We start from the raw sequence: 23,679 nt of genomic DNA on the forward strand, positions 1-23,679 counted from the left end.
ATGGTTCTAAGCATACCCGACACCGGCCTCCACCTGGAGAGCTCGGCCAAGTCTGCAGACACCCTCCCTCTGCAGGCCTTTGCTCTCACCCTCAGCGACAATGTGATTGAGGACTTGATTCAGCAGGTGCAGAATGGAGGCGACGTCAAATTGTCCCTGGGAAATGTTCCCGTAAGTGCTTGTGCAGCCTGCCGTGACGTTGAGGCCCGCGAACTGGGATGGGAGGCATTCCTATTGTTCGACAGCGAGAACAATAGCCTCACAACATGGCCCTCTGCGGAAACAATGTGGATTCAAATTGGGCGAAGCCGTACCACCCATCCACCTGGTTCCTGTCAATATTCAACCTGGGACAACCAGCCCGCTAACCTCTTCCCTCACATGCAGTCCCTTCTCTGCGGCAGGGAAGCAGTCCACAAGATCCCCAGGGCTGCCGAGATACCCAACCTCGACCTCTACATGACCGATCTCTCAGACTCGACACAAGAGGCAGAGAGGCTGCCACACCCCACAATGTCTCTCTTCATGAGACCTGAGCTCAGGAAGTACCCCAAGCTTGCGGCGGGCCGTGTGGTCGTCAAGGAGAAAGCAGCCCCAGCGAATGCCCCGGCTACGGCTCGCAGCCCACAGACCGATCTCCCCGACGATATCGCACAACTCAAGAAGTCCATGGCACAGGCCAAGAATGACAAGCTGGAGAATGGGTGTGTAGTGCTGAGCAGACTGTGGAAGTGGTCTGAGCTAACTTGCACTCCTGTAGTACCAAGATCGTCAATACTCCCATATCGGGCGTGAAGCGAGGCACAAAGACCGGCAAGGCGAAGCTGCTACCTTCAGCCAAGGGGAGCACCTTCACAACCACCATCAGCAGGTCTGGTGCCGCCAGTCCTGCCCTCAGCGGGACTGGCTCTCCGTCTCTGGGAGCCACCCTATCAGCCGACGAGCTGGCCAAAGAGAGGGCAAAGGAGCTCCGGTCACCCATCGTGCACGAGCTGGCTGTCAGGGAGATGACCTTCGAGGAGCTCCAGTCCAGGTGGCCGAATGACGATCAGGACTTCAAGCCTGCCCTGGATAAGGCGGCCGATTTCGACAGCAGCCGGCAGAAGTATGCCTTGAAAAAAATGTACTGGAAGGAACTCGACGTGTTCAGATATGGCTACGACTCGGACGAGGAGCGACAAAAGGCCATCGACAATGCCATCAGGATGTACGATCGCATGCGCGTGGGTACTACGGAGCCCGTATGGCAGAAGTTGCTGCCAAAGGAGGAGCGCGGAAAAGGAAAGTGCCTCAGCAAGCTGCAGGCGACAATTGCCAAGAGCGCGGCTACTGCTCAGGCCAAGACACCGCAAATCAAGGTCCACGATGCAGAAGATTCGAGTGGCAGCAGGAATGGAGACGGCAACATGTCCGGCATCGACAGAAAGACAAAGAAGGCGGGCTCCCCATTACCACGATCTTCCTCACAGACGAGGCAACCAGCCAAGAAGACAGAAAGCAAACTGCTATCACAAAAGAAGGCACCTACACCAAAGGTTTCGCCTACGAAAGCTGGCGCGAAGACGGCAAAGGCCAAGGGCGGCCGCATTCTGTCCAAGGAAATCATTTCGGACTCCGATTCTTCCTCGGAAGATGCGCCCATGTCGAAAACCCTGGCTAAGTCGAAGGCAATGGAATTGGAGCGAGAGAGGGCAAAGGAGAGAGAGCGAGAGCGAGAGCGAGAGCGAGAACGAGAACGGGCTGAAAGGGAGAGGGAGCGTGAGAGGGAGCGTGAGAGAGCCGAACGAGAAAAAGAGCGCGAGAGGGAGCGCGAAAGAGCGGAGCGAGAAAAGGAACGTGAGAGGGAGCGCGAGAAGGAGAAGGCCAGGCAGGCGGAGAAAGCCAGGCTAAAGGAGGCCACCGCTGCCAAGCCCAAGCCCAAGCCGGCCGCGCCTAAAGAGATCATCAGGTCCCAGGTCGTTGCTCGGCCGGCCATCCAAAAGCGATCTCGAGAGGAGCCCGACGATGACAGCAGCTCTAGCTCAGGAACACCGCTGAGCAAGCGTGTGAACAGGGAAGTCAAGGCATCCGCTGCGCCCCAGTCTAAGCTAGCAAACAAGCGACCTCCCTCGGACTCGAGCTCGCAGAGCTCATCCCGCAGCAACGGCAATACTGGGAACAGTCTCCCCAGCAAATACAAGAACACCAGCCCGATCAAGTCGTCACCGCTTGCTTCCTCGCCACCAACCAACGCCTCAGACTTCGACCAACACACCTCTACCGACGAGAGCCGGCATGGTCGCCAGCGCAACCGGTCCCCAGACCGCAGCGTGACAGTGGCGAACGGAAACATCAATGTGAAGAAACGCAAGGCCCAAGCCGAACGTGACACCATCGACGTCGCCATGGCGGACAAGAAGCGCCAGCGGGTGTCGACCGAGATACTGGACAAGGCGCGCACGTTCAAGATGCATTACGTGGTGTACCAGCAACTGCACCGCGAGCTGTCCGGGGCCAACAGTTTGGACAAGAAGAAGTACGAGAGGCTGATGGCGATGCACGAGAGATTGGAGCACCTGAAGAGCTCAATCTACTCCCAGGTGCCGCAAGACGTCTAACCGACGGGACGACGAACATTCAGGAAATGACAGACGAGCTTCATTTAGTTGGCATGCATGGGAGTCACATGAGGACGAGACACTCACGGTATGCATTGGAAGAGCATCAACACCTTTTTGAAAAAAGCGGATTTCAGGACGCGATTTCCTTGGTTCCTTCTTATTTCCTCCCGCGAAGTGTACAGCACCAGGGACTTCACACATAGTCGCCCCCATCACACATCTCGAGCATTTACACAACGGTTCAACCGGTTTGCATTGTTGGAAAGGGAGGGGAACCCGGTCCAAGGGAGGTGTTTCACGGTCAACTTGCACACAGCATTTTCCTGCTTGTCCCCTTTTTGAAAATTTTCCTGTGGATAGGAATATCATGATACCAAGAATTGAATTGAGAGAAATTCTCATGAATCGCTTGACTGCTGAGATCAACATGCATCGTACTGAAGAGTGAACCAAGGGATCTGTGCAAGCCTCTGCTCTCATATGCAGCCGACCGGAAGAACATGATCTGCTTCTACAGCCACTGTCCTCCCTTGGCCCTATCCCGCGTTAGAGCTTTCAGCGAGAAGAGAACCCGCTATACTTACCCAACTTCCCGAGGGCACACTTATCTATGTCCTTGTTGATTTCCTTCGCGCAAATCACGAGACATGGTCTCCTGGATACACTCTGTATACGCTTACAACACGGACCTCCTCTGTCCCGAAGTTTAGGCACGCAATGGGTCGGTTGTGCATATATATGAGGATCACGACCACGGTTATGCGCTAACCAGCTGTTCTCTGGGCGTCATACGTCTTGACTCAAGGATTCACATATGCTCGCTGTCCTTGTTTTTGTTTGATGGCGATCCATGGGCCCCCAGATGAGATGAGATGTTAGAGTGGGCTACGTAGGTAAACGCGAGCCGTTCAACCGACGTGCTGCTTGCGGTCTGCCTCCTTCCGCCCCTGGTGGCCGCCCCGCCAGATCTAGATCCCAGCATTCGCCGTCCGGGCCCGAAAGTGAGGATCGTGAGAACCCGCTCACAGCCTCCGAGTCAGCTCTTGTACCTCGGGTTCTAAACTTTCCCCCGTGGGTTTTACCATATGCTCGTGTAGGAGATCCGGCTACAGACGATGAAGACGACTGCGGACACGACGCTGGGCAGCTAGCCGCTTTTCTCTCTCTCTCTGAAGCCTGACAGCCGGGGAAAAGGGGCATGGACTCGTGCGTGTAACGGTAGACTGGGGCCAGAGAAGGAAGGCGCCGGGGGCAGCTTAGGTACACGGGCTCGAGGATACTCGAATGTTGAGAAAACAAGGCTTCCATAACAAGGCAGGCACATCTAGATAATTTCGTGTTGAGTGCCAATCCGCTCATCTTCTTCTGGGCACGAGGTTCAGGTCTGCGCGAACCCTCCGAATCCTCCCTCCCCCGTTTTGCCCCTGCGTTGCTGGAATGCTGATGGCCCTGACGTGATGGGTCGAGACTCTGGCATTCCTGCGCGTCTCCGCCCTCTCAGATCCGAGCCCTTCCTCCAGAAACAGCGATGGTACGTTGTCGGGCTGCGAGTGTCTCTCGCCGTCATCATCGCTCGACCTGACATCTTTCTCTGTCTAGGCTCATGCAGTGAACCCGGGAGATCACCAGTGGAGACCAGGGGTCTGGTTCGGGTTTTGTCTGAGATTTTCTTTCGAAAGAAGAGATTAAAGATGATGTTATTCCAAAGCAAATTAGTGGTCGCTCCCAACCTAGACCGCAAGTAGCAAAGACGTTTTTTTTTTCTTGCTCACATGAACGTACAAAAACGGCCCGTACCCGCATTGGATGATTTCCCACTTCTCCTCAGGTCATGACCCAGGGCCCGCACTCCCTTGTCCCCCGGCCCCGAACGCATACTTGGAACCTAGAGCGCCCCCTGCCTGCTTGCACTAGAAATATCAACGCTATTGTTGCTTTGTGCCGTGCCTTTGAGGTTAATCATGGTGGTGATGGAGGTGATTGTCGCCTATTGTGTCTTGAAGAGAAGAATGGCGCAGTGGCCGAGGTAAAAGTAGATGAAGTGCTTGGTTTCTGCACGGAAGTCAGCCCATGACCGTCTCTCCCGGTCATGATGAGGAAACAGTATCCGTACCATGGGTTACGAAACTTCCAAAGTTCCGCCCGACAATACAATGCCATGTGGGACCCTTGCGCTCGTCAAATGTTCTCTTGATATGCTGGGCAATGTCCTGTGATCCGTTGTGTCAGCGACCAGGATAGGCCGTCTCGGAGGGAGCGTGTCGGTCACGGTTCCGCGGAAGAACGAGGGTTTCCGTAGACCCCAGACTAGCATGCGAGGACAGTTGCGTACCTTCTCGATCGTGAATTTCGCCATTGCCTCTTGAGCTGCTCATGTCGTCAGCATCTGTACGACCCGGCGTGCGCTTGCTCCCCGTCAAGGGTCTCTTACCGATGTCGATGGCCTCCTGCTGCATGTCGTCCGTCTGTTGCCCCATATTTCAGCCCATGACCATAGTTGTAACCCGTCATGTGGTGTCCTTACCATGTCCGCGCTCTTGATCTGAGCGTCGAGCTTCTCCCGAGGGCCCGGGGAAGTAGCGCCTCCTTCGACTGCCATGGCTGTTGTTGTGTAGCTTCGGGTTCTGCGATGAGCACCAAACATTAGCCGTGATGAAGCAGAGCAGAGGGAGGCCCCGACGCCAGGGTGCGGCAGTAGTCATTGCCTTCGGGCTGAGGCAGGGCAGCTAGCTGGCGTCGGCGGATAGTCCGACGTGCGCTCCTCCGCGGATCAACTACCGCAAGCCCTAGCCCTGGCTATTTGTGAACAGTGCTGCTGTCATTCGCGTACCTTGGGAGATCTGGAGAGGTCGTGGGATCGTGGCGGAGGAGGGAGGAGTCGATGAGCGGGTAGCCAGGGCGGTTGGGAGCGTCGTGTTGTTTGATGCCCAGGGAACTCTATTCGCACAAAGAGCCTCAGTAGCCTTTGGGGACGCCTTTGGGCCGCACCAGCTCCCCTGAACGGCGACCGGCGACCCTGCCAGCGATCAAAGGTGGGGCACGGACCCCCCGACCGTCCGACTGGGAGAAACGGAGTGTGGGGAAGACGTGCCGTCTCCAATTTTCGACCCGCCAAAAAGTTTTGCCTGCTTTATTTGCAACTGACCGCGCATCCTCCTGTCTCTGGACTTCAACTCGTCTTCTCTCACTCTCTTCTTCCTACATCATCGTCCTCAACGACACGGTCGTTGCTACAAAGTGTTGCGCGACCACGCCAGCACTACTTCTGAACCGTCGCACTGATCAATATGTCCACTGCAGGCGTGGAGTCGTCGCGGCTGTTCGTCAAGAACCTGCCGCCTGCGATCACAGAGGCCGATTTCCGAAAACATTTTGCTACCGGCGGCCGAGAAGTCACAGATATCAAGCTGATTCCAAAGAGGAGGATAGGCTATGTTGGCTATAAGACCCCAGAGGACGCAGCCAAGGCTGTGAAGTTCTTCAACCGGTCATACATCCGCATGTCCAAGATCTCCGTCGAGATCGCGAGGCCCATATCAGACCCCTCCCTGCCGACTGCCAAAAAGACCGCTCCACGTGCCCAGAACAAGCTGCCTACCCCCGAGCCTGAGCCGAGGGCGAAAGAGGCTGATGCCAATGGGAAGAAAAGAAAGAGGGAGGGTGTGGACGAGTCCGACCCCAAGTTGAAAGAGTACTTGGATATGATGCGTCCGGGAAAAGCTACCTCAAGCAAACTCGAAGGCATCTATGGCCAGCAGCCTAGTGAACAGAAGGATGTGGAGATGGCAGTCGTTCCTGTGGATGCCGAGAGTGACGATGAATACGAGACTATCCCAGCCAAGAAACCAAAGCACCGCGGAGAAGCTGTTGAGGAAGCACCGGCCGCGCAGGTCCATGCCCCCTCGCCCGTGGTCGATCTACCACAAGCGGTTGACCAAGAAATGCCCGACGCGAAAGAACCAGCTGATGCAACAGATGATGATTGGTTGAGATCACGGACAAACAGATTACTTGACCTCGTTGATCCGGATGACCAGTCAGCACTGCCGCCCCGTCCTGCACCACCTTCCCGGGCCCCAGCTGTGACGAGTGAACCTTCGTCTCCGGCAGAGGTAGAGATGGACCATGCCCCTTCGGAGGCTCCAGGCGAGCCTGCCGTTGAAAAAACGGACGAGGAAATCGCAACGGAACAAATCCTTCGCACAGGTAGGCTCTTTGTTCGGAATTTGCCCTTCAGGGCCACCGAGGCCGAACTCGCGAAACACTTCGAGAAGTACGGAGAGACTGAGGAGGTAAGCAAGCTTTTCCCTTGTCTGCGGACATCCCTCTCCAACCACACCCGTCGTTGTGATGAACCCATGATAGGGACATCTTATGCCAAAGGCACATGATTATATTTTGGGTCGATTATTTTAGTAGATGCTTCGACTTTTCTGAACGACAAAAACTCACTTGGTCATATTGTCTCAGCTTGATTTGGATTCAACGCGCTGACGCAGATCTAGGTACACATTCCTGTCTCTGGTTCGGGACAAGGTAAGGGGTTTGCCCACATCTCATTCTCGGATTCTGGCTCTGCCATTGCAGCATTACAGGATGCGGATGGCAAGCCTTTCCAAGGACGTATCCTCCACATTCTCCCCGGTCAACCGAAGAAGGACCAACAGTTGGATGACTTTGCTATCTCGCAACTGCCGCTCAAGAAGCAGAACCTTTTGCGCAAAAAGGCACAAGCATCGACCAGTACTTTCAACTGGAACTCACTGTACATGAATCAAGATGCTGTGCTTGCGTCAACTGCAGATCGTCTTGGAGTCTCCAAATCAGAGCTCCTCGATCCCACCTCGACTGATGGTGCAGTGAGACAAGCGGTAGCCGAGACGCAAATCATCCAAGATACCAAAGCCTACTTCGCTTCTCATGGTCTTAATGTTGAGGCCTTCAAATCCCAAAAGAAAGGAGACACAGCGATTCTGGTGAAGAACTTTCCCTACGGCACAAGTCTGGAAGAACTGCGAAAGCTATTCGAAGAGGCTGCCGGGGGCAACGTGCTCCAGGTTTTGATGCCTCCAAGTAAGACGATTGCAATAGTCCAGTTCTCACAGCCTGTCGCGTGCAGAACGGCGTTTGCGAAATTGGCCTACAGGAGACTGGGTTCATCTATTCTGTTTCTTGAGAAGGCGCCCGCAGATCTGTTTGGAGACCAACAGACACCTGCACAGCAGCCTCAGGCTGATCGCCCTGGTGGGGTGCAGAAAATATCTGGCACGGATCTGCTGGAGCAAGCTGATGACCAGGATAGCCAGGACACGACGTCTCTTTACGTCAAGAACCTAAGCTTCGACACCACCACGGCACAGCTGGCGGATGCGTTCAAATCCCTGGACGGATTCGTTCATGCACAGGTGAAGACAAAGACTGATCCCAAGAAGCCGGGTCAGGTGTTGAGCATGGGTTTCGGCTTTGTGCACTTCCGCTCAAAGGCGCAGGCTGAGGCTGCTGTCAAGGCCATGAATGGATTTGTGCTGGATAACCACACCCTCGCAGTGAAGGCATCGCACAAGGGCCATGACGCGGCCGAGGAAAAGCGACGCGAAGACAAGGCCAAGAAGGCCGCAGGACAGAGGACCAAGATCGTCGTCAAGAACCTCGCATTTGAGGCTTCCAAAGCCGATCTACGCCGCTTGCTCGGGACTTACGGCAAACTCAGAGTCGTCCGCATTCCCAAGAAGTTTAACAGTTCTTCGTTAGTGGCCAACCTCCCTTCCCCCATTGGCGCATTATTTCGCCGCATCTGCTAACGCGAAAACAAACAACAGACGTGGATTTGCCTTTGCGGAATTCGAGTCGCCACGAGAGGCAGAGAACTGCATCAGGTCGCTCAAAGACACTCATCTGCTCGGTCGCAAGCTGGTCCTGGATTACGCCGAGGCTGAGGCCATCGACGCGGAAGAGGAAATCGCCAAGATGCAGAAGAAGATCGGGGGACAAGTCAACAAGGTGGAGCTGCAGAAGCTTACCGCAGGGAAGGGCAGTGCCAGACAAAAGTTCGAGATCGGGGATGACAACGAGGATAACGCATGATGGCCTGAGGCGCGTCTTCGAAAGGCAAAGGGGGCTAGTTAGGGCTGACGGCCTCCCCGGCAAGATCCAAATTAACAACAGCTGGATTCTTCCCATCTTTTGCTCTCACTGTTTTTTTTTTTTTCTTGTCTGCTGGCACAAGGGCGAGGAGACTCCCGAGTACTTTCGTTGGTGTCTTGTCCATCCCTTGGTTGAAGAAGATCTTCACCGCGAACCAGCAGCCGCCAATTTTTGTGTGCCCCACTTCATAACCCAATTTGAGCTTCAGTTTTGCCCCCCTCGCCCCCCTGCTATTGAGTTACCTCCTGCTATCTCTCCTAGTCTCCCCGCGCTCTCCTTTCGCTTTGAAAACGATGTCTGTCGTTAATCTCGTTGTCATACCTCCCGGCGGATGTGCCCCGCCCAGGGGCGCCCATGTGGCCGGATCCATACGTTGCATAACCCACGGGTGCCACAAGGCCCAGACCACATAATCACCCCTGCATTCCTCCCCCGGGACGGTATTTTCCAAAAGTCTTCAATGGGAGACCCACGCCTCCCGGGAGCGAGGGGCGGGGTCGTCGAGATCTTTTGAACCCCGGTGATATCTGTCTAGTTCTGGTTCTGGATCTGGACGAGTGCTCGCTCCGCCCTAAGGCTATGCGTCCTCACACACGGCCATCCAACCAATTGACCTGGCCTGACCTACCCGGGAAGGTGGGAGAGACTCTTTGAGCGAGCGAGCGAGACTAGCTAGGCTTCTTTCTCTCACCCTTCCCCTGCTCTCTGCGGGGCCAGGGGACAAGGGGGGAGGTGGTTCCCTAACGCGTGGGCTACCTAAATATTGTATGATGCGGTTAGCCGTTTGAGGAGGGGGGGGGGTGTACACCACTCTTTCCCCAATGGTATTGTTGTCATTATTATAAGCCCGGACTCATGTTCCCTTTGGGCGGGACAGGGGAAATAATACAACGGGTTCAGAGGAAAGCTCCGGGGCTGGCAGTTGGTCAGTCAGTCCGTCTCTCGGTGTAAGAGAGAGAGCGTGTACGTGTACGTATTCATGTGTTTCTGTCCCTCCCCCCTCTCGAAAGTGTCCATATTATAATACCGTGCTCCTGAGGGCATTCCTCCATCATACTCGCCAGAGGTCTCCCCATTCGCCTCAGTCAAAAGCGTTCATTCCTTCTTCCTTTTCTCTCAGACCTTGTTACAACACATCACGTTCCTTCCAAACACGCCGTGGAGGCATTCCATTATTCATTTTTTGGTCCCCTTCGCTTCTCTTTTTTTGCCTTCCCAAACAAACCCATTCCATTCTTTCCCAAGTCAGCCAGTCAGTCATTCGCATACGAGAGAAGAACAACGGTGAGGAAGTAATAGAGGAAAAGCGAGAAGAAAAAAAACTTTGCCCGTTAAGCATTTGACTTGAATTCCTGCCTCGCCCCTCTGGAATCGACCGGGCCACATCATCGCGTACCCACGATGCTGGGTTCTCTGGACGCCCACCGCGCCGTGCTGCCCTCCCAGAGACCACCCTCGCCACCCTCTCACCCTCACTCCCACCAGCCCATGCCCGATTATGTCCATCACGACACCGTCGGGCCGTCCCCTTACGAGGACGTCAGCAACAGCAACAACACCAGCAGCAGTAACAGCAACACCAGGGGCGACTATCTCGCCCGCGTCGGCGGCAGGGAGCCCCTGCAGGAGTCGACGGGCAACGTCCAGCACCACCAACACCACCACTATCCCTACGGCCAGCGCGCCCTGCCCTCCCTGTCAGCAGCCTCGTCCGCCTCGTGCACCCCGGTCCTGAGCCACACCCTGTCCGCAATCCCCGCGCCCCCGATCCTGCCGACGCAGGCGCTCGGGTCCACGGGCGTGGTGGTGCCGTCGTCGTCCACTGCGTCACAACAACAGCAGGACCAGCACCACCAAGGCAGCGGCAACGGTGTCGTTGGTGGCGGGTCCGCCGCGCTGGCGGCGGCAGCAGCCGCGGCCGCGGCCAGCGGGACGTCCGCGCTCAGGCTCCGGCGGCACCAGCTCAGCCTGCAGCGGCAGAGCCGGCACAGCAAGAACCCCATCTACCTGTCGCACGAGTTCTGCCAGTACCGCGTCAAGCAGAAGGACAAGGACCAGCAGAAGTGGCCGGACATCCTCGAGGATGCCTTTCTTGACGGTATTTCTTTTCCCCATCTTTTTTTTGCCTCGCTTCTCCATTCTCATTCTTCCTTATTCTCTTTGCCCGCCTCACCTTCTCTCGCCTCATGACAAGGACCATATACCTAGTCCAAGCCATGCCCAAGAGATGAAGAAAAAGAAAAAGGAAAAGATAATGACGGTGATGATGACGGAAAAGAAAAAGGCTAACCCCACCCGTTCACACCCACACAGCCCTGCTCCTGATAGTCCACATGGGCCGGCGCAAGTACCACATGCACGGCAAGCAGCACGGGCGCAACATGCTTATCTGCGAGTACATCTGGATCGCGTGGAAGCAGCAGACCCTCCCCCCCGGCGCCCCGGCCCCGCCCCAGTACACCATGCAGGAGGTCAAGCCCTGCCAGTGCAAGCCGCCCAAGAAGCCGCACCGCGACGACGAGCAGTGCTGGGTCAAGGTCAAGCACGACTGGTACCGCGAGCGCAAGCAGGTCTCGAGCCACATCCAGGTCATCAAGAACTTCTTCCGGTTCCACCCGGCGTGTGAGTGCCTCCTCCATTTCTTCCGTTATATTGTCACCTTGTGATATGTCACTTGTTCGTTTTCCTACCACGGGCTTGGGAGGTGATTGCTCGCATACCACCTGGAGTGCCCACTCGGGGATATCAAGCCCATAGATCTTCTTGGCACTGGGCAAAAGTGCTGTGCCTAGCCGTGGTCACCAGCCTAGCCTCGTGTAACCATCTTCATTTGTGTTGTTCCCAATCCGGAATCTCCATTTGACACACACATACACACGAGCCCAACTGACAGCGTGCCCCTCGCCCCCAATGTACAGACCACTTCTTCTTCTCCAAGGGCTCCGAGGAGAGCGGCAAGGACAAGAAAAAGTCCAGCCCGGGGCGGTGGTACAAGGAGAACACGGACCAGAAGTCGTTCAAGGACGACCCGGTGCTCAACGCGCTCAAGGAGGACCGGCTTCCCGACGTGCGGCCCAACTACGAGTACTTCGGGCAGCTGCTCAACATGAACCACCACGTGCAGGTCAGCCCGTCCATGTGCTGGCTGTACCTGTCCAACGACCTGATCCGGGACCAGTCGTCGACCGAGACGCGCTTCTACACGGACGAGGACGGCGTCAAGCGCGAGGAGGAGGTCATCAAGGTCAAGACGTACCACCCGGAGCAAGGCTTGCTGCCGCACTGGGACTTCCCGCACCGGTACGAGTTCACGAGCGGGCGCAAGGAGTGGGCCGCCCGCGACAAGGAGGACCGCAGCATCCGCCAGACGTTCCTGCACGAGTACAACTGGGACATGAAGCAGACCGAGTCGAGCTCCGTGCGCGAGGTGTGCGACGAGTGGGAGGTCGACCACCCGGAGCTGCACGCCAGCCTGCAGAGCGTCATCGAGCACCACGACCTGCAGAACGCCCACCTGCACTCGGCCAGCCAGTGCGACATCATCCACATGGACCTGACCCTCGACATCCACGGCATCACCAAGCTGACCAAGCTGCCCAAGGGGAGTGCCTTCCGGCCCCTCGTCAAGATCACCGTCGCCCAGCAGGGCCTGCAGAACCACCACTGGTGCGTGCGCACGCGGCTGGAGCGGCCCTCGGAGCTTTGCTCCAACGGCAGGGGGACGACCTTCAAGGACGACCTGGAGATGGGGTACGTCTTCACACACGTGCGAGGTTGCCATGATAGGAACCCCACCTGTGATTGCAGGGAGCGCCGGAGGGGTAATGTGTGGTCAGTTCCGTTCCCCGAGGTCCAGTGGGCCGAGGCATTAGACCTGTGCGCGACCTATCCACGGTATTTCCTGCCGAAAGAGAAGAAGGCCTCGAGCGGAGGGGCGAAGAAGGACGAGGATGATACCAAGGAGGAGGATGTCGTCACGCAGATGGACCTGATGAAGGCCACCGCCATGTTCCAGGAACTGTGGTCCAGCCCGCCTGCGCCGCCTGGTGCGCCAGACCAGCTGAACTGGACGCGGCGTGCCGTGATCCTCTGGACCTTCAACACGATACACTTCTTTGACAAGGAGAAGAAGCTGTGCACGACGCCTGCCGGCACGAACTGGCGATTTTTGACTGCCGTGGACCCCCTTTCGCCGATGCATCAGGAGAGGATGCTCCTAAGTGGCAGCGCCGCTCAGAGAGGTGATCGGGTAGTCATGTCGCCGCCGCCCACGTACCAGCAGATGCTTAACGCACAGATGGCTGAGAACTTCAGCTCGGCCTGGACTGGTGGCAATGTTCACTTGAACATCCCGCAGGGCGGGACCCAGTCCAACCCTTCATCGATGCCCGTTTCTCCTATGCCCTCATACGGGCCTTCAAACCTGAGTCTCCATGGGAATTTCACCAATGGCCTCGTCACCCCTCCGCCATCCGCAGCACTCACATCGTCATATGTAGCTGGTTTTGACGGCTCCTCGGGCATCGGCGTGCACTCCCAGGACCTAGGAGGCCAGGCCTTGGGGTACATGCCAACCACGACCTCGACCAATACCGAGGCGAGCTTCATGACAAGCGGGTCCTTCTCAACGGAGCCCTACATCCCTTACAACACAGGCAACAGCAGCTTCTACGAGGAGCCAGAGGACGACGAGAGCGACACCACTCTCCCCGGGTGCGAAACCACCGACCTGTCCGGCCTGGCTCCACAGCAATGGTCCAACATGAATAACACTGCTCACGCTGGCAACAATGCGCTGACTCTTGACTGGAACCACCCGGACCTCACCAGCGGGCTGTCGATGACAGTCAACGACGAGACGGGCCTGGGCGGTGAAGCGGGGACAAATCCTCTCGATGATAGCGCGCGGCAAATGCAGCACCCGTACGATGCCTGCGCGCAAGTGGTGCGTTCCGAGGCGGGGAGGCAGAGCAGAGCGCAGTCCAGCGACCAATACCTGGCCGGGCTGCAGCGGATGCAGGGCAACCTCGACAGCAGGGACCGGCTTGAGCAGCACAGGCCTAATGTCCCCGCTCACGACGACGACATCTGGAACACGGCCGCGTCGACGCCCAACAACTGCGACGGGGGTCCGATCGGCGGGGTTCAAGACGCCTCGGCGCAGTTCAGCCAGTCGACGACCGGATGGGACGACAGCTTCGGCCAGTTCCACTCTCAACAGTCTCAGCAGCCGCAACAGCATCGCCATCATAATGACGGGCTATCCCGGCCGGCCCCGGAGTATCTGGGCGGGTCCAGCACCAGCGGCCTCAGCCCGCTGGTCAGCCGCAAACGCTCCAGGGAGGAGGCAGAAGGCGATGATGCGTACTCGCTGGGTTCGATGGCAGGCTACGTACCCTCAGGGCACAAGAACCTCCGTTACCGCCTTGCTTAACGCGTCGATGGCCGCTATGGGTGACCGAAGCGGGGTCATGAGGATCAACTTGGGCCAACATGCTAGAATGGGAGTCAGTTGGTCGACTGGCTCACCGGCCAAGTTCGGGTGCTTGGGCCGGGTCGTCAAAGGTCGGCTGCTATTCCCTGGCTAGAGGTGTGGGTAATGTGATAGACGTGATAGACAGGGTCCAGTTGACAGGCTTGGGGATGTTCGGGACGTTTACCGGGTATCGGATGAAACCAGGGGTTTTGGCGTTTCACGATACCCACATGCGAGTGTGTGGCACACTTGCTGTTCTGTTGAGGCGGGCGTGGCAGCGTGGTTGGTCATGGTACAACTGTGGCGAGTGATTAGTCGCAATGTGCATGGAGTCTGACAATGTCTACAGTCTTTCTGTCACAAACTACGAGGGCCTGGAGGACAAACTCGGGGCTCTATGCAGGCAATTGTCTGTTCATTCAGCACAGACAGTGGAAGTTTCCCGGTCGTCATCGGAGCTGAGCCGTGAAACTCGAGAGCACAGAGCACAATTGACTTTGTTGTTTGCTTCTGCACTTTTGAGTTCCGGACACCAGGGCGAATGCAGTAATTGAACACTGATTTGTTGCAATATCAGACGGTGATCAGCGTTGCTTGGGTGCAATGGTAAACTTACAGCGGGCTGCGATAGTTGGGTGAGGTCGTGCATGTTTCGTCCCTTGTCAGTGAGAGAAACGAGGCCAAGGCGGATTTACTGGGGACAGCAATGAGAAGCGCTCAGTTCGAGTTGAGCGCGTATTATGGGTCCATATTTCGCAAACTGTAGCGGAGGGCATCGTTGACAGGAATAAAGTGGTGTCGTCTTTAGGCCCTGCCGGGGAACCTGTGGAGCCACAGAACTGGGGACCCCTGTTGCTAGCGGCGCCTTGGGGTGTTGAGGCTCAAAGAGATCGACAGCCTATCGGCTGCGTGCTAACGGGCGCTTGGCAGGGAGGTGTTTCAGTGCGGTCAGACCAGACCCGTCCCCCATGCATGTGTGCAGCAACTAGCGCTCCTGGACAAAGAGCCACAGAGAGGGCGAGTGACTGGAGGGGAAAATTCTACCGTGAGACGGACTGGGCCATTCACGGGAGTCGATATGCCGGCAGATACTCGGGGTTTAGGCCTGGGAAACGCCACCTTTGGAGTGCCACACAGATATCGCTTGCATTGGGAACAGCTCATTACCGAGGCGATGGAACGTCTGGACAACAGAAGAGTCTGTCAGTCCGGATGACGGCTAATGCAAATGCCGCGAACCGTCTGAGGAGACCTGACAGGATGATTGCTTGTCAGAACATGAGTTGACTCAAGTAGGCCAAGAGGAAGCTCATGCGAGAATCCAGCTGGTCGCTGTGGGTGTGACTGATCCTCGGGGGTTGGTTCACGAGGTCTGGCTGGTGTGTGAATGGCGTAGAAAAGACGAAACTCGGGAGGTTCTCGACTGTCTGGTCGGTCGAGCTAAGGGGAGAGCCCGAGCCGGCCGGCTTGCCCTAGGCGTCTGGTCTTGGCCCAGGCCTGTGCGTGTAGGCTAGGTAGGGCAGGTTGCAGCAGTGGCCGCGAACATGGACAGGACCAGGTCAGGAGCGGGAGCGGGGATGATGGGTGATGGATGATGGGTGACAGACGGTGACGCGCCGAGACGAGGTCCCGAGATTTGGGGGTCGGTGAGAGGCGTGTACAACCCGGCAGACGAGGATGTCGGGACAGATACCCAAGACACGAGGTCGGAGGTCAAGAAATAGGGTCAGCATCGTGTTAATGATGGTTCCATTGGCGTGGGCAGGGCTGCGGCGACAACGCGGCCAGTCGTGCGAGGGCGGTCTGGGCCGTAGACGTGGCCGGTGGAGTCGGCCATGGCGCGGGTGTTGAGGCGAGATGATTGGCTGCGAGCTGCTTTTGTGGTGTTTGGGCAGTCGACGTGCGTGCACCCGTAGCCGCCGCGGGCGGCTCCACACAATGGTGTACCGTGTATATACGACACAGACAGTGTGCGATCAAGCGCGGAGGGTGTTGGCAGGCAAACAAGAACAATGTGTGCCTGACCGTGTTTGAATAGCAGCCGTGTCATATGGGTCTGAGTCGGTCGAGTCGGTCGAGTCGGTGAGGGGATCGAGGAGTTGATGGTGATGCTGACTGATCGAGAGAGAGCGACTGGTTGCAGTGGTTGGTTGGGTGTGAAGGCGAGGCAGTCGGTCAGACAAGCCGTGCAGAGATGCAGAACGAGTGGCCCAACGGCTCGGGCGCATGGGCCACCCAGGTCCACCCTTAAGGGTAAGCGAGCGCAGGGGTCTGCTATCCCTGCCCGCGGGGCAAGTGTGTGTGTGCAGGTGTTCCAGACTGACAAATCGTTTTAGCCGCGGGGAAGTCACCTCCGTCTCAGATATTGGCGGGAAGGTACATCTCCAAGGTGTTGGATGTGCTAGAACGGCATGTACAGTGGCTCACCAGAAACGGCAAGCGTTCAACAGGCAAGCCCAGCTCCACTCCTTGGACATTGGACCTCACCTCCTCTCATGCCTTGCTCTAGGCAACAAGTTTATCGACACGATAGACTGACCCGACACACAGAGGACTACATACTTGCTCAACCTACCTAGGTAGCCTCCTTGATCTCACTGTTACAGCAGCCCGTGCCCTGCAACCCTGCGATGCGGCCCCATAGTTCTTATCCTGGTCGCATATCATGATCGCGCAATGGGATTTGCAACCAGCATGCGGCAATGTCCCAACTGCCACAGTAGCTCCCACATGCGACAGGACAATGCTTGCCTGCCCTCCCTTGTTCTCAACCCCGGCAGGGCGCCCGATATGTCTCGTACCTGGCGCTACCTGGGGTTTGGCTGGTTTGGCCGGTTCCTCTGGTTTTGTTCTGGTACTCTATCGGCCCTAGCCTCCCCGTCTCCACGGATGGTCAGACTCGCCTCTCCATATTGCTGCATGTTCGACATGGGATGAAGTCTGGAGTCTCGAGAGCCTTGGCCCCGCTCACACCCACCCATCCACACATTTGTGTGACTATCTGCCTTGCTGTGTAGTCTAGTGGACTACTGTACCGTCCTGGTCGAGGCCATGCCATGGGCCGAGCTCCACAAAACACGCGCCCAACCTCTGCAAACATCTCTTTTTTTGTTTTCATCCTCGACCGTTCATGTCCACTCGTTTCCTCCCCAGAGGCCTGGATGCCTTCCCTCGCACCTCGGGGCCCACCAGGGGAAACAAACACGATATCCTAATCCTCGTGGTCGCCGTCATCCTCACTGTCCCTCTGCCTGGACGTGAGCAGATATCTCTCCCCGATCAAGTGATTTCATCGGCTCCATCGCCCTGCAGCCCATTGTGACCATCCGCACTCGTCTACCACTCCCGCGGTTTTTTAACTCTCCATTCTTCTTTGCTGAGATCCAAACTTCAACTCTGACATCCACATTCATCTACTGCAAGTCATCATCCGATCTGCAGGACTCATCGAGGCCCCATTGTGCGACCGCTTCTTCGGCCCATCCGACCCAGTTGGCCCATATCATCCCGGCCTTCACCATCTGACCGGGCCTTCCATTCTTGATTCACCTTGACATCGTCTCCTCTGCTGGAACACCATTCGGCTCGGCTGTTCATCACTGCCCACTCAATTGTCAAAACTGAAAGACAAGGTTTCCCATTCCAAGGCAGAAAGGCCTCACCCTCGGTTGGCTTCGTCCAGAGCCCAGGCTTCCATCCGAACAATCGCCTTTTTCTTCGACCACTTCCCGCCGTCTATTCAGTCACCATGCTGTTGTGATCATACGACCATTTCTTCTCTTTTTCTTCCCTTCTTTATCAGCAGGCCTGACAGTTACGCCGGCCGTTAACGCCCAGCTTTGTTTGATCGAGCCCCTTTCAAGTCTCGCCCTTTGACCCCATTGTGCTTGCACAACAATACAATTCAACACCACCTGTCTCGACCATTTAAACTTCTAGGGTCGAAGTCCGATCTCCACACAGGCATTTTGGTACATTGACGCCTTTGCTGCGCATCTTTTTTCTGCAAAACCATACACCCCATACACACGCCAGCCGTGTACATACCCAGCTTGGTTGACTCAAGCTCACTACACTCACACACAAAAAGAAAACATTTACATTCACAAGACAACATGTTTGGACAATCGATTTTGGAGCGGAGTGCTCTGGTGGCTGCGGTCGTTCTCTCGGGCGTTCCCGCCACCATCGCCCACTCTTGGGTCGAGCAACTGAACCGCATTGCGCCAAACGGCACCATGATCGCACCCGAGGGATACCAGCGCGGCTATGTTGGGCGTGGTGACCCAGGCTTCAAGGGAGACGTCTCAGATGATCTGTGGCAGATCCCTCCCAACGACCGGGCGGAGGGTGCTGTCATTTATCCCACAGACCTGCTATGCGCCCCCCAGCAAAAGATCGGCACATACACCAACTCCAAGTACCCGAAGCTGGTGACCGCACCAGGCGACTACGTTGCCCTGCGCCACCAGGAGAACGGCCACGTTACGCTCCCAGCAACCCAGGAGAACAAGCCCCGCAACCGTGGAACCATCTACATCTACGGCACGGAGAAGCCCGGTGCCAACGACACGCTGATGTCCATCCACAACGTCTGGAACGCGGATGGCACCGGCGGCGACGGCCGGGGCCGTCTCCTTGCAACTCGCAACTACGATGACGGCCAGTGCTACCAGCTCAACGGCGGTGATATCTCCACCTCGCGCACGAAACAATTCTCCAAGGAGGCTTCGAACCCCCAGGGCCAAGACCTGTGGTGCCAGTCTGACCTTCAGCTCCCCTCCGACCTCACCGTCGGCGCCGACTACACCCTGTACTGGGTCTGGGACTGGCCCACGCTCTCCAAGGCCAACGCCATGGTCGGGGACGACGGCGTCGAGGTCACCAAGCCAGAGACATACACCTCATGCATGGATCTGGAGATCGTCGACCCCTGCGCAGACGACCTTGGCGACGTGAAGTCCCCAGCCTGCAGCAGCGGCAGCAACGCCAAGACGAAGACCAAGATCGCCAACACATTCTCCAAGGGCCAGTCTTACGACAGCGCCGCCGTGCCCCAGGAGCTCACCGGTAACTTCGCCGTCGGCGTCGACGGTGCCAACGCCGACTCGGGCTCCAACACCGGCATGTCCGCGCCCCCAGACCTGGCGAGCGGCAGCGGTAGCGGCGATTCCTCCACCACGGGCGGTGCTTCTTCTGGCGGCGCGGCTGCATCAGGCCGCCCAGCTGCCTCAGGCGGCGCGGGCGTCGCAAGCCCTTCAGCCTCAACCTTCGCCACCGTCACAACCCCGGCGCCGACCTCAGCTGCAACCAGCGCGGCGGCCGCCGACGGCGCTACCGTCACAGAGCTCAGCACCGTCACCGTCACTGAGGGTGTGACCACCGTCACCGTGACCGCGTCTGCAGGAGTAGACGCTGCTGCCGGCGTGGTCAGTGAGGACAGCACGGGTGGGCTCTCGATCCCCACGCCGGGTGTCGCGCCAGCCGTCCAGCCCTTCACCAGGAGGAAGCGGTCCCGCATCGAGCGCAACCTCTCATAAGATCCCCCTTCTCCCTCAACTCAGACTGTATTTTCCTTTCTCACTTTCTTCGACTGTCCATATGCATCATCATCACCATCATCGTCGCCTGGCATCAAGCGGACTGCGCACGTATATACACACCCTATCACCATCACCTACCACATTGGGAACCGGACACGGGGTGTCAAGGTTAGGCAAAAAGGGGCCGGCATACAGGACAAGGCAGGACAGGGCATGACATGGGCATACGAGGGAACGATTCAAGGGCATGAGGGAAACGTGAAATGGATTATGAGGGTGGACGGGGCGTTGCTTGCATTTTTCTTTCCTTTTTCTCTCACTCTGCATAGGCGAGGCTGGGCCCGCTAAAGATACCACTTCGTTTGGTGTTTCCTTTTCTTTCCTTTTTCCATATCTTGCATTTGCACCACCGGAGGAAGGCATCGTCCGCCCCAGAGAGAGATGATAGAGGCCGATGTGGTCTTCTTCTCGCATTGCATATGCATCGTGGCGTTTGTGTTGTCCTTAGGTAGATGGGATCGTGATACCAATTTCATTCCACCCCTCTTGGTTGAGGAGGTTCAAATTTTGAGCCTGTGTCATGTCTTGTGTGTCTTCGTGTGTCTCGTGATATTCATTCGTGATAGTGTCTGCTCAAACCTGAGTGTCAAGCCTTCAGCGTTCATGATAACACGGCCGCCATGCCAATTGTTCCTCCATGCCGAGTCTTTCAGGATCAATATCAGCTTTCCGGGGCAGAGTAGCTGGCCTTATAAAAGGAATACGGAGATTTGCACCTGAAAAACGGAGGGTACACCGGTACATCGCCATCTCTAAACCACATGAGAATTCGCACACACAACACCCACACCTAAGACCTATATCTAACACCCATACCTAACACCTACACCTAACACCCACATCCAACATCTATACGCCCAACTCACACGCCCAATTCAAGTTAGGCGTGTAGGTGTTGGGTGTGGGTGGGCGAATTGGGCCTGGGTGATGTGCTCTGATTGACTATAGCAGTGGCGTGAGTTGATGTACCGGTGTGCCCTCCGTATTTGCAGGTGCGAATCTCTGACTTCTTTGAAAAAGTCTTTGTAAAGCAAAATGGACATCATTCATCAGGTAATCCCTATGGGAGAAGCTATGGTATGTTCGGCACAGGCGCGCGGGATAGCCGCTGATGGCCTGCGACTGGCCGCTATTAGTCCATGTGTCCTCCCGCAGACTTGCCCAGACGAAGAATTCTCAGCTGGAAAGCTGAGTAGTCGACTTGCCCCTTCATCGAAGAACGAATATCAATACAGCCAGTTCTGTGCCTACACCCGGCTTCTCCCTTGGTTTCTTTTCCTTTTCTTCTACTTCCTCTTTCCTTCTCCCGTGACACTGATCCTTTTTGTGGAGGCTCTTCGGTGTTGTCATTCACCCGCAACTTGGCACCTCCCTTAGAAGCCTGGACAGTGTTACCCTCAAATGCGTCTTTGAGCACTCAGTTTTCCGCGCCCATGTGGTCTTGGTCCACATCATCTTGGTCTGTGTTGTCTTGGGCTGGAGGTGAGCGCAAAGGGTTTTGGAAGACGTCGCCTCTGATATATGCAGTGGCAAGGTTTGGTGTGTCATCCCACGTGATGAAATTGCCTCGATATGTGTAGTCCAATTCTTCATCGTCGTTGCCCGTCGAGTCTCTCACAGTTGAGTCGCAGTCGGCCTTCAAGCGGAGCACATCAAGAAGGTCAGCCCAAAGGCCGCTCAGCAGATGCACTCCGTCCATGTCGATGTAGGTTCCAGGCTTCAGCTTCTCGAGGTGCTTGCTGAGCTCATCATACTGAAAGTAGCCATTGGCCAGTGATATTCTCTTGAGATTGACCCAGGGAAGCAATGCAAGCAATGGTTCAAGACTCGAGCGTTCGTCTGTTTGAGAAGACTGCCAGCAGTTAAAGCTGAGAGTTACAGACCTGAGGTTTGTGCCGTTCAAAAATAAAGACACGAGTTTGGATACTCTGGCCTGCCCACCGGACTGCACAGCTCGTGGAGTCAGTTTACAGTCAATTTTCAGGACTTTCAGGTGTTCAGCTGCGCTGACAAGATCTTTGACCCGCTTCTCGCTGAGTCTCAGCTTGTGGTCTGTGAAGGGCATCAGGCAGATGCGCAACTCAGTTAGTCGACTGCCTGCTCGGATAAATGCGAGTGGCAATTGGTAGAGAACCTTGACAGGTCTCTGTTGTATCAGCGAGACCAATCTACGATCCCATGGCCTGGGTTCAAGCAAACGTCGTCGGACAGAGGCATAAATTGGGCCAGACATTTCAGTTGATGGAAGGCGCGACTTAGAATGCAGATGGTCGGTGATGGACAATCCAGCTACCGTCGGCATCCTAGCCACTGCCTCAGCGACGATTGTAACGAAGGTCTCATTTTGCAGAAACGCAATTTGGTTGTTGAGGAATCGCTCGTACATTTGTAAGCTTGGCGCAAGATGGCTATGTTTTGATCCTCATCTGATTCAGATGTCTCATTTCGCAAAAAGTTGATATATAACCGTATGAGTTTCTCGCGCTTTCCTAAATCGTCGACATTTTCGTACAAGTACTCATGGTCTTGAGGGGAGGGGCGATTTGAGGCCTCGAAATCTGGCTCGGGCTCAAACTCCTGCGCATAATGTTGCAGGTAACTGAGATCGCCCTGGTGGTCCTCACGCATTATCCTAAGAACTTCGGTGATAAAGTTTTGCAGGTTGCTTTCAGGAATAGGACGGTATAGGCCAACGAAGATCTGCAGCGATCGTATGCCCTTGGAAATGGTGGGGTGACGAGAGACCCTGTCGAGATGTTTGACTGACAAACTTGTCAATGCAACATCCAGCCGGTGTAGTAGTAGATGAGAACTGGTGTCGCACAATCGCCTACATGTCAGACGAAGGCTCTTGATGTCTTTGATACCAGCGATGGAATAATTATCGTCCTCGAAGTCGAAGACGCCTCTCGCATTTTCAGAGATCTCCATCAAAAGCTCATCAGGAAGTTGGAGGATGTGAAGTTTTGGAATCGAAGGTCGAGCGTGCGCAGCAAGAGTCTCCCGCAGGCTGCTCTGAAGGTCTTCCGGGATTGGAAGGCGTGGTTTAAGCTCGAAGACTGTTGTCTCGTTGGACTTCTCCAAATTCAATCCATGCGTTCTGATTGTTTGCTGTATGGACTCGACGTTGATTAGCTGGATGCTGATATCCTCCATGCAGACGTGCTCTGGAGTGAGTTGTCCTGGGGATGGGAAGGTGCTGACGCCTGCCACGATGGCACTCTCTGTAGTGTGCTCGTCTGTTGGCAGCGCTGCGCCAACCTCATCCATTGTGGCTTTCATGATTCAAAGCGCCTTATTGTTGTCTGTTGGCCGGAAAAGACTCGTGAAGGTGTCAGTTGCAGAAGCATGGTCAGTGTGAGGCTCGTCGATCCACGCTAGGCAATACGCAAGGCATCATTGTGATAACAGTGATGGGACTCGGGAAAGGTGAAGTCAAAGGTATAGCGTGCAGTTACTCACAAATCTGAAGGCTTTCCTTGTCAAGCGACTGTTACGTCGCCGAGACAGATTGGACTGTGAGGCGCAAGGATTGGTGTGACGTCAAGGAGAGATGAATGCAAGTATTGCAAAGTCGAGGTTGGAGGTAAGGTTGTCGACAGTGAACCTGCGACAAGATGTGTTTGACGGAAGGGCGTTGCCTAGAGATGTTTGTATTGTTGCGACTGTTGTTCGCCAGTGGCGTAGAGCAGCTTCGTTCTCTGCGTAGATTTTCTCAACTTTCGTAAGCCATCCTTTTGCTTGACACTGAGAAGATCGTGGAAAGCCCAACCAGTAATGCCCGTGACGCCGATGTGAGTACCCAGAATGGTACGAGGGGCAAAGAGTGCGAAGGTTGACTTTGGTAAACAACGAA

General features: G+C 56.0%; 6 protein-coding genes across 6 annotated transcripts; 4 read left to right on the plus strand and 2 right to left on the minus strand.

The window, feature by feature from the left end:
- Window positions 1–2,597, plus strand: INS49_002604 (uncharacterized protein; the record flags this gene model as incomplete). The annotated part of the gene is made up of 3 exons (XM_043163412.1): window positions 1–171; window positions 388–704; window positions 761–2,597. 3 exons carry the CDS (start codon window positions 1–3, stop codon window positions 2,595–2,597), a joined length of 2,325 nt encoding a protein of 774 aa, XP_043031918.1.
- A 1,990-nt stretch (window positions 2,598–4,587) lies between these two features.
- INS49_002605 (uncharacterized protein) lies at window positions 4,588–5,199 on the minus strand (the record flags this gene model as incomplete). Its single annotated transcript, XM_043163413.1, has 5 exons — window positions 4,588–4,652; window positions 4,714–4,810; window positions 4,933–4,967; window positions 5,032–5,065; window positions 5,125–5,199. The coding sequence occupies 5 exons, from the start codon at window positions 5,197–5,199 to the stop codon at window positions 4,588–4,590; spliced, it is 306 nt and encodes a 101-aa protein (XP_043031919.1).
- A 688-nt stretch (window positions 5,200–5,887) lies between these two features.
- Window positions 5,888–8,684, plus strand: INS49_002606 (uncharacterized protein; the record flags this gene model as incomplete). Its single annotated transcript, XM_043163414.1, has 3 exons — window positions 5,888–6,892; window positions 7,106–8,346; window positions 8,420–8,684. 3 exons carry the CDS (start codon window positions 5,888–5,890, stop codon window positions 8,682–8,684), a joined length of 2,511 nt encoding a protein of 836 aa, XP_043031920.1.
- Window positions 8,685–10,145: 1,461 nt separating this feature from the next.
- Window positions 10,146–14,178, plus strand: INS49_002607 (uncharacterized protein; the record flags this gene model as incomplete). Its single annotated transcript, XM_043163415.1, has 4 exons — window positions 10,146–10,842; window positions 11,058–11,366; window positions 11,663–12,494; window positions 12,552–14,178. 4 exons carry the CDS (start codon window positions 10,146–10,148, stop codon window positions 14,176–14,178), a joined length of 3,465 nt encoding a protein of 1,154 aa, XP_043031921.1.
- A 4,157-nt stretch (window positions 14,179–18,335) lies between these two features.
- Window positions 18,336–19,760, plus strand: INS49_002608 (uncharacterized protein; the record flags this gene model as incomplete). The annotated part of the gene is made up of 1 exon (XM_043163416.1): window positions 18,336–19,760. One exon carries the CDS (start codon window positions 18,336–18,338, stop codon window positions 19,758–19,760), a length of 1,425 nt encoding a protein of 474 aa, XP_043031922.1.
- A 1,480-nt stretch (window positions 19,761–21,240) lies between these two features.
- INS49_002609 (uncharacterized protein) lies at window positions 21,241–23,093 on the minus strand (the record flags this gene model as incomplete). Its single annotated transcript, XM_043163417.1, has 4 exons — window positions 21,241–21,768; window positions 21,835–21,875; window positions 22,208–22,585; window positions 22,658–23,093. The coding sequence occupies 4 exons, from the start codon at window positions 23,091–23,093 to the stop codon at window positions 21,241–21,243; spliced, it is 1,383 nt and encodes a 460-aa protein (XP_043031923.1).
- Between the last annotated feature and the right edge of the window lie 586 nt (window positions 23,094–23,679).

Source organism: Diaporthe citri (assembly GCF_014595645.1).
Source record: "Diaporthe citri strain NFHF-8-4 chromosome Unknown scaffold_1, whole genome shotgun sequence".
Lineage (NCBI taxonomy): Eukaryota > Fungi > Ascomycota > Sordariomycetes > Diaporthales > Diaporthaceae > Diaporthe > Diaporthe citri.